At 43.5% G+C, this 10,083-nt stretch overlaps 1 protein-coding gene across 7 annotated transcripts in view; it reads left to right on the top strand.

Moving 5' to 3' along the window:
- Positions 1-9,622, top strand: part of LOC117669898 (apoptosis-enhancing nuclease-like) — an 82,171-nt gene extending 72,549 nt beyond the window's left edge. For all 7 annotated transcript variants that reach the window (XM_087878360.1, XM_034424670.3, XM_034424672.3 and 4 more), the window contains 3 exons: positions 599-1,331; positions 3,207-3,407; positions 4,475-9,622. In XM_087878360.1, the coding sequence (XP_087734486.1) occupies positions 599-1,331; positions 3,207-3,407; positions 4,475-4,678 (1,138 nt within the window). In that variant the 3' untranslated portion in view covers positions 4,679-9,622. The remainder of the gene's footprint in view (positions 1-598; positions 1,332-3,206; positions 3,408-4,474) is intronic.
- Positions 9,623-10,083: the final 461 nt, after the last annotated feature.

Raw genomic sequence — 10,083 nt, forward strand, 5'->3', positions numbered from 1 at the left:
ATCGGATCGGACCAGATCACTCGATCCGGTAGCGATTTTTCCCTGTGGTTCGGCAATCCGGTAGCGATCGCTGCCTGGGTGTCATTACTTCCTGGTTTTAACCAGGAAGTGATGTTTTTTTACCTTTTTTTACATGCATGTGACATGCGCATGAATGAAGCGAATGCGCGGAGCATGTGCTTCCGAACTGGTAAGGAAGGTAAGTAGATTTCACCCCTGCGACAGTCCCAATATTGCAAAATATACAGCCTCCTCATGCTACACAACTAAGCTCCATTTCATGCTGAATAAACTAAATTATTAATGTATCTTAAATAGAAAACTATCTTTATATAGATTTTTACTCCAAAAGCATTTTATTAAAATAAAAAAAATAAAATAAAAAAATACGATTTAAATTAAAAAAATACGATTTAAATTTAAAAAATAGATATTTTTTTTGTTTAAAAAATCGATTTTTATCCATTCTGTCCCATTTGCAGAAAGAACACCTTTTTAAAAAAATCCGACGACTTTCTTATTTTCAGACCAGGGGCTTTCCTCAATTCACATTATTAACTGGGTCGCATCTCTTTTTTTTTTCTTTTTTTTTTGGTAGGATGTCCTCTAGCATCAAATCTGTGCCAGGGGCGATTAGCCCCCAAAAGATCAACCAGGTAGGTAGCCAGGAGATGATGACTGTTCCGATTGTCAAATGTCCCTATACCGGAAGGGACCTAAGTCATAATCTCGATCAACTTTGTTGGGATGACAAAGCTGGCACTCAGGACAAAAAGAAAAGCCGGAAGCACCAGCGCTACATGATGCGCAGAGCACTGGAGCAGAATGGACACCTGGCCACCAGAACACAGGAGAAAAATCTTGTGAGAACCACAGAGGTCTCTGAAATGGATGGGATGCAGGACTCGTCGTCCTGGGAAAACGGAAGTAGCCAGGTTTTGCAGAAGGATGTGATGACAACTCAGGAGACTTCTTTCAGATTTGGTGAAGCTGTCTCCATTTCCTCTGAGGAACTAACCAAGCAGCCATCATCTTCCCAAGGTCTTCAGAACCTGCTAGCCTCCCCCAGAAAAAGGAGTAGTCCCTTCCTGTGTCAGATGCCTCAGAAATCTATGACGCGTGTGGCCATTGACTGCGAAATGGTAGGGACGGGTCCTTCCGGAAAGACGAGCGAGTTGGCACGCTGTACGGTGGTGAGCTATGATGGTGATGTGATCTATGACAAATACATTCTTCCAGAAAGTCCAATAGTAGATTATAGGACGTGCTGGAGTGGCATCACCTGGAAGCACATGAGAAAAGCAATTTCTTTCAGGATTGCGCAGGGTGAGGTAAGCGCAAGAGATTAATTTAGGAGTATCCATACAATGTGAGGGTTGAGAGATGCATAATAATAATTCAACCAGAATCTGCAAGAAAGTGCAGAATGATAGGCAAGCAACAATACTTGTATCCACAGTCATAGCACTGTAGAGTTGAAAGGCGCTAAATCCTGAATTCCCAGTTGTCTGGTTGGTTCAGATATCTAAATTATTGATTGATGCCTGATCAGCTTCTCTTGATTATGAGTGAAGATGATCTTATCATTTCTGCTTGATCAATTCCGCTTTTTTTTCATGTCACATCCATCCATCCACCTATTACTTCATTTTCCTTTTGTCTGTTTTTAATAGGAAGCAGTTAAAATTCAGAAGCTAGGGCATTTTAAGTCCTCATTGATCAATTTTGTTTAGTTTTTGTTTTAACCTTTTTACAGCTCTCCTCCTCACAGACTATGCACCGTTGTATATCTTGAGGGTCCCAATTACTTTATTGATTTCTTCTTGTTCTCACTTGTTCTATTGTTGGATCCATTTTCGTGGATGCTCAGCAGTTGAGTTGCAGGAAATTAGACATGGTTTGAATTGTTTTCCTTAAGTGTCACTACAAGTTTTCTATCTGTTTTTGAAAATAAAAAATGTTTAGATTAATTGGAAAAAATCAAAGGGTGGATGGATGGATGGATGGATGGATGGATGGATGGATGGATGGATGGATACATACATACATACATACATACATACATACATACATACATACATACGATGATAGATGTTGATAGATGATGATAGACAGAGAATGATGAAAACAGCTATTGATAGATAAATAATGATAGATATTAATAGAAGAGAGAAGATGATAGATAAATACGATGAAAGAAAGATATTGATAGAAGATGATAGATATGATGAAAAATATATTGATTGTGATGACCCGAGGTGTGACACAAAGGCAACAGCCAGAGAACCGATATGAGTCCCTTTATTATCACTAACTGTGCCCCCCAATGTTCCTTTCAACTCTCCGGCCTGGAGAGAGCTCTTCCACCCCCCTGTAATAGTCTTTGGCTGACAATACTTCAGTCCCAAACGTCGTAAACAGAAAACTTTCAACTAAAAATCCCACAAGGCAAGACAAGGTAATTAATCCAGCAGGGCAAGCAAAATAGGGAATTCCAGAAGTGAAGTAGCACGGCAGTAAATCAAAGCAGTTGGGAGGATGCCAGGAACTCAGATAAGCACCAGATGAACTCAGAGTTCGTTCCCGACAACCGGTCCTCCCATTTGCCTCTACTTTTAAACTCCCATCAGCAGCTGTGCCTTGTAAAGAGGATCGGGGCCCTTTCCTCCCTCGTAAGCCACACAACCCACGTTGCTCTCTTCTCCGTTCCTCCCTACGCTGCCTAGGATGAGGAGAGGGTGGGCCTTGGTCTTCATCTGAACCCCCTCTCCCTTGTTCTACCTCTCCCCTGATCTGCCCAGCCTGACTTTGCACTTCCCCAGTTTCTTCCACAGCCAACGGAGTCACTCTATTATACTATTATTATTATTATTATTATTATTATTATTTATTTATTTATTTATTTATTTATTTATTTATTTATTTATTTATTTATTTATTTATTTAATTTGTATACCACCCTTCTGCAACAGGACTCAGGGCGGTGAACAGCCATGGTAAAACATAACATATAAAATTTAAAAGCACTCTCTGTCAGCTGTTCCTCTTCCCCTTTGGATTCAGACTCCGACAGGGGCATGGCACTGATATTGATATAGATAGACAGACGAACAGATAAATAGATATTGGTCTGCCTGTTTGAGTAGCCTACAGTTGTCCTTTCCTGAACAACTGTGGCAAATTTTAACCTTTTTTGTCTTTCTTAGATCATACAGATCTTGAAGGATAAAATAGTTGTGGGCCATGCTCTCCACAATGATTTCCGAGCCTTAAAATACTTTCCCCCCCGAGCCTGGAGGCGTGATACAAGTCAGTGTCCTCTGCTGAAGAAGAAGATTGCATCAACTCTGAAACCAAGCATGTCTCTCAAGAGCCTAGCTCATCAGCTGCTACACAAAAACATTCAGGTAACTTGCCATCTTTCATTTCCTCAAGAGCTGAAAAGCAGAATTATCCTGCAAAAAAAACCCACCCCTAGTATCATTCGGTTGCCTTATATCTGAAAGTTGTTAAGCGCACCTTGTCTTGGGTTATTTTGATGCAAGGTTGTTTTTGCAGTTCAAGGGATATTCCTTGAGATCCTTGAATATCCTGTAGTGCCACTTGGTTCCTAATGAACATAATTACGTGCTGTGATTGCCCAGTCACCTCTCGGGGTTTAGCAAATGTGTGTGGGCGTATATCTTGCCCAAACCCATCTGCTGGGTGATAAGAGATTATTTGATATACGATAGGCAGATGGATAGATAGATAGATAGATAGATAGATAGATAGATAGATAGATAGATAGATAGATAGATAGATAGATAGATGATCGATCGATCTAGATTTCTATCTAATATCTATATCGGGTGTCAAACTCGATTTCATTGAGGGCCACATCAGGTTGTGTTTGACCCCCAGGGGGTGGGGCGGAGTGGGCATGGCCAGGGTGGGCACAGCCAGCTCAACGTCACTCATGTCGAGGGCGCTCTACCAGAGAAAACAGACTAAAGAGCTTAGTTTTTGGCTGCGACGGCCTCCTGCAACCCTTTGCCGGTGAAAACTGAGCTCAGGAGGATCCTCGTACAGCCTATTTCAGCTTCAGCACAGTCTAATTAGCACAACTTGATTGTCCATTGGATCGGCCTCCCGACTCTCGGCTGTTTCAGGCTGCAGGGATTGCCATTGCCTATTGCTGCGCGGGCAAGGAGGTAAATTGCTGGGATCAGATTTTTTTTTTTCTTGTGCTAATCAAGGTGTGCTGAAAATGAAAATGGAAATAAAGCAGGCTGTTTGCTGTTTGCTGCAATGTTTTGCTGGGAGGCAGAGGTCATCTCATCACCCAGCAGATGAATCGCTAAAACTACCTTTGCTCCAAAGCCTAATTTTTTTCCAGTGCCATTGTCACTTCAAATGGTGGGTAAACGGATGGTTCTAAGTGGAGGATTTTACTTATAAAGTTTTGTGGATTTGTTTGTTTTTGGCCTCCCAGGTTGGCAAACGCGGGCATTCATCTGTTGAAGACGCTCAAGCTTCTATGGAGCTTTACAGATTGGTAGAGTTTCAATGGGAGGAACTCCTGACGCCGAGTCACCCCACGGGCCCTTCAGACGGCATCCCGGAAGGTGATACCGATGACAGTTGCTACATGGATGATCAATACTGGCCCAAGGACCTTGACGTAGACTGCAAATGAAGGTTCAGAAGGTTTTAGAAAAGTTGGTAAAGAAATGACGGCGCTAATTCTGAAGAGAGAGCCAGGATTCGTGTCTTCAGCATCGATGAATCGGCATTATTTACATCCGTTTTTCTCAAAGGGTCCGTGCCAAAGAAAACTTCGAGCCCAAAATTAGCTTTTTTATCAGTTTTGAACCGTGGAGATTGGTGCCTGAAGAACCTCCGGCCTCTAAGCCTTTGAACTTTGAGCTAAAAGAAGCTGCCAACTTGAGCTGGGTAGAACCCCCGTTTATCCAGAAAAGCCATTTCCTTTTTAGAAAGCACCTTTCTCCATCCTTTTCTCGCTGAATGAATGATGTATGAGTAAATTGCTGAATCGGCCTAGACCTTTTGGGGGGGGAGGGGGCACAGGTGGAGGGAAGGAGGGAGGGATCCTTTTCAAGCTGATCGAATTTTACTTCCAGGCCTAATTTTAGATTTACTATCTGATTATAATGCTGAGTAAAGATGTAAGGCGATGCGTATTCAATCTTAACGCTGTGCAGATGTCTACTCTGTGTGTTTGTGTATACACGTCTGTGTGTAACATTCCGGTTGATTTACGTAGTGTTTTTTTTTCTTTCTTTCTGCGTAAAACCACCTAGGAATGAATTCACATCCTGAAATGTAACCAGACCCAATGGATCGTGGTTAAGTTCATTCTGTAATGCTTCCTGCAGGGATAATCGCTGCAAAGAGATTTTTTATTTTATTTATTTTATATTGGATTTCTATACCGCCCTTCTCCCTAAGGACTCAGGGCGGTGTACAGCCAGATTAAAAAAAACATGCAGAACAAATATTAAAAACAATTAAAAGATATATAAATTTGGCCCAATTAAAACTCATTTACCAATTAAAAACGTTTAAAACATTTAAAAACAGTTAAAAATTTCATCTTAAGCCAGCCCGGCTTGTTTAAATAAATGGGTTTTAAGGGCGCGACGGAAGGCACTGAGGTCTTGGATTCTCCTTATCTCTGGGGGGAGCTGATTCCAGAGGGTGGGTGCCCCCACAGAGAAGGCCCTCCCCCTGGGGGTCACCAGCCTGCATTGTTTGGCTGATGGCACCCCGAGGAGGCCCTCTCTGTGGGAGCGCACGGGTCGCTGGGAGGTCGTCGGTAGCAGCAGGCGGTCTCGCAGATAGCTAGGCCCTATGCCATGGAGCGCTTTAAAGGTGATAACCAACACCTTGAAGCGCACCCGGAAGACAACTGGGAGCCAGTGCAGCTCGCGCAGGAGCGGTGTTACATGGGAGCGCCATGCTGCTCCCGTCACTACCCGCGCTGCTGCGTTCTGGACCAGCTGGAGCCTCCGGGTGCTCCTCAAGGGGAGCCCCATGTAGAGAGCGTTGCAGTAGTCAAGGCGAGAGGTGACGAGGGCATGAGTGACTGTGCACAGGGAATCCCGATCAAGAAAGGGCCGCAACTGGCGAATCAGGCGAACCTGACAAAAGGTCCCCCTGGTTACAGCCGTCAGATGTTCCTCCAAGGACAGCTGCATATCCAGGAGGACTCCCAGATTGCGAGCCCTCTCTGTGGGGGCCAATGACTCGCCCCCAATAGTCAGTGATGGAGTCAACTGACTATATCGGGATGCCGGGAGCCACAGCCACTCAGTCTTGGAAGGGTTGAGCTTGAGCCTGTTCCTCCCCATCCAGATTGGGTTCTTACCTCTAATTGTGTTAGTGATGGGGCGATTTGCATATTTTGAAAGTTTCCCTGTTTATGAGTACATCCAAAGGGAGTTTGGGACCACTTAGGGCAAAACATTTGATACCTTTCTGCAGCAAATAAAGACTACTTGGAGTAGTAGAACTGTACCCAGCTTGAGTTGTTGCGAAATTCAGTTGAAGGATTAGATGCTTAACACACACACACAAACACACAGAGGGGGGAGGGGGACCCCACAGATGTTCAAAGCTAAACTAGGCTGTCCAGAATATTAAACAGAAGCAGGAATTGGCCATCTCAAAAGACAAGTATGAGTTAAGGGGAAAGTGCCTCTCTTGTTCCATCATGCTGGTCTTCCATCTGAAATCTAAAGCTAGAACAAACAGAGTCCGCTTCACCGCTTTTGACGGTTGCTCATGACTTGATGTTCAAATGGAAAAGCTTTCCCATAGGTCTCTGGTGCTAACATCTGATTGGTTCAAGGCTCTCTTTGTTACTCAAATAGAAATGGGAAACCTGCTATGCTTTAGATCAGGGGTCGGCAACCTTAAACACTCCCAAGAGCCACAAAGGTTCTAACCGGAAGCCCCCCCGTTCAATTCTGGAGCCGACCAGAAGTCCGGTTCCCCCACCATAGAGTCTCCTCCTAGCGCAGCGTCCTTTTCCCTCTATCTTTCCTAACCGAAAGCTCTGTCAATTGTGGAGCCTGCCAGAAAATCCGCACCTTGCCATAGTCTCTTCCTGGCATACTATGCTTCCCAACCCCCAAAACGGAAGCTCCTCTCAAAATTGTGGCACCGACTGGCGACGGAGCCACAGCAGAGGGATGAAAGAATCGCGTGTGGCTCCAGAGCCCCGGGTTGCCGACCCCTGCTTTAGAATTACAGTCCCCAGCATCCCAAATGTTTGGCCGATATTGCATGAGAGTTCTGAGGTTGATAGTTTATTTGTATAAAATTTATATTTGCTGATAAATAAAGGAAGACTAGTATAACTCTATTTCAAGCTATTTAGCTCTCATCAGCTAGCTTATCCGAGTAAGGGCATGGCTAGCTGATGAGAGCTAAATAGCTTGAAATAGAGCTATACTAGTCTTCCTTTATTTCTTTATCAGCAAATATAAATTTGATATATGTGTGTGTGTGTGTTTGTTGAATGAATAAATAAAGGCATTTATGTTTGCATCAGTAGATCAAGGCAGTCAACTAGACAATGAAAAAAAAAGAAATAGAAAAATCTCCAGCAAGATGGCAGAAAATATTTCCTCTCTCATCAAGCAGCTCTGTTTTTTTTTTCTACCACACATTCTTTCTCTACCACTATTTTACAAATATTGATAGCCTTTCCTTAGAGTAAAACACTCATTGGGGCAAGCCACTCAGAGATTTGAGGAAATGTCACTAAGAAGCTTCATTCTAAAGATATGACTCATTTAATCGCTAGCTTTCCAATTTTTGTTTTTTTTAAAAGCTTTATACAATTCACAAATGCATTCTTCTCCCCCCCCCCCCCCGAACTTCCTTGGGCTTTGTCTGAGAACCAAGATATTAAGATTTTTCCATGAGTAACTGCAGCAATCTAAGGAATTTTAACAGTTGGCCAAGTCTGTGTTAGTCATAATAAAGAGGTAGCTCAAGACCACGGTGGGATTCGGTTCTCCAATCTCAAGTCCAGTTCCAAGCTGAACTATGTCACCTTCATTATTACCAACCTCGACACAGAATAGTACTAAGTTTCGCAGGTTCTCCTTTCTGCTGATCAAAGGTGTGCACAAAAAAAAATAAGACCAGTGTTCTCCTGCCCTTAATTCAGGATGAGGGGTCATTAGTTGAAAAGGTAGTATCCCTGTACTTAAAAGTGCCTGGGAAGTTAAGATGACTTAAATTCTGTGTACAGAGGATACCGTCTATAAGCAAGGATGCAATGGGTATCTCTATGGCAGTGGTGAACTCCACTCACCTTCGCTACCAGTTCGGGAACGGGAGCGTGCTATGTGTGCGCATGCTATGCACACATGTGCCTCTTTTGTACATGTGCAAAACCCGTGCACGCGCAGATGGTAAAAAACCAGGACGTAACGGCGTCCTGGCAGGTGGGCGGAGCCTCCTGCTGCTGGCACTACCGGTTCGACGAGTTGGATAAAACCGGGGCGGATTTCACTTGCTCTATGGAGATTTTTTTTTTTTTTTTATTTGATTTATATGCCGCCCTCCGGAGACTCAGGGCGGCTTACAATGCGCTAAGCAACAGCCTTCATCCTTTTGTATATTTATACAAAGTCAGCTTATTGCCCCCACAACTGGGTCCTCAATTTACCTACCTTAGAAAGGATGGAAGGCTGAGTCAACCTTGAGCCTGGCGAGATTCTAACCTGCAGTAATTGCAGGCAGCTGGTCTTAATAACAGAGTGCTTTAGACCACTGTACTACCAAGATTCTCAGTCATCCAGCATCTTGGTTGTCCCAAAGATGCTTTTTCAAACAGCAACTGGACTTCCTTTGTTTTTCCTTGAGGACGTTTCGCTTCTCATCTCAGAAGCTTCTTCAGATCTGACTGAATTCACCTCCATTCTTCAGAACTGAAAAAGCGTCTTGGATGAGAGGCAAAACGCCCTCAAGGAAAAAAGGAAGAAAGTCCCGTTGCCTTTTGAAAAAACACCTTCGGGACAAGGATGAAATGGGTTTTCACCGGTAGGAAAATGGCTTCTCTTCATCTCAACGTTGCGGAACTCGAGCAATTTGAATTACAAATGTGATTCATTGGTTCCAGAGGTCTTCTATCTGAATTGTCAAAAATGGGCTGAAGATTCGGAATAGTGTGAGATTACCGAGGCCTTTCATTCAGGAGTGGTACAAAGACTGGGCATGGAAGGGATCTGAACCTGTCATTGCTGCAAAGTTTTGCAATCAATATAGTTTGAATACCGTAGTGATTTTGAAAGGTGATTTTGATCTTCGTGTTCTCCCCCCCCCCCCATCTGTTTAAGGGAAGGTTAATGATGTCTTTATGAAACAAATATGGAGAGTCCTGCAGTGTTAGCTTTTGAATAATGAGATGGATTTGTGCAATACAGAGCGTTCTCGAAGCTGCAAAGAATCCACTGTATTTTTGTCACTATTATTGCTTGGCATGGTATATGTATTCCAATTGGTCCAGTAATGGCTCAAGGAGTCAGGCAAAAACAGAAATTGCCCCACCGGCTTTGTGTCGAAGGATGACCTTGAACATACCAGTAATAAATAATGTTTTGCATCCAGTTGTCTGCTGAGTCCTTATTGCTATCAGTGTACTGACTTAGATGGGTGGGCCAGGGCGGAGAGGAGAATCCGTGAATGTCAAATGCTGGTACAGAATAGCCACAGCATTTAGACTTCTACGCCACTTCATAAAATGTTTTACAGCCCTAAGTGGTTTACAGATTCAACATATTGCCCCCATCGATCTTTTTACCGACCTCAGAAGGTTGGAAGTTGAGTCAGCCTTGAGCCTGGTGAGATTCGAACTGCCAAATTGTTGGCAGCCGGCAGTCAGCAGAAGTAACCTGCAGTACTGCACTCTAACCACTGCGCCACCGTGGCTCAGTGGTGAAGGCAGGTAACAATGGTAACTGTTCTCACTGGTTCAGAGATCTCGTTCCTTTCTCTGACCCAGTTACTAGGGCTTTGTTTAAGTGGCCCTTAAAAATGCTAGAATATATGATATCAATACTGATA

The sequence above is a fragment of the Pantherophis guttatus genome, chromosome 13, assembly GCF_059756535.1.
Source record: "Pantherophis guttatus breed Tessera chromosome 13, ASM5975653v1, whole genome shotgun sequence".
Taxonomy (NCBI): Eukaryota; Metazoa; Chordata; class Lepidosauria; order Squamata; family Colubridae; genus Pantherophis; species Pantherophis guttatus.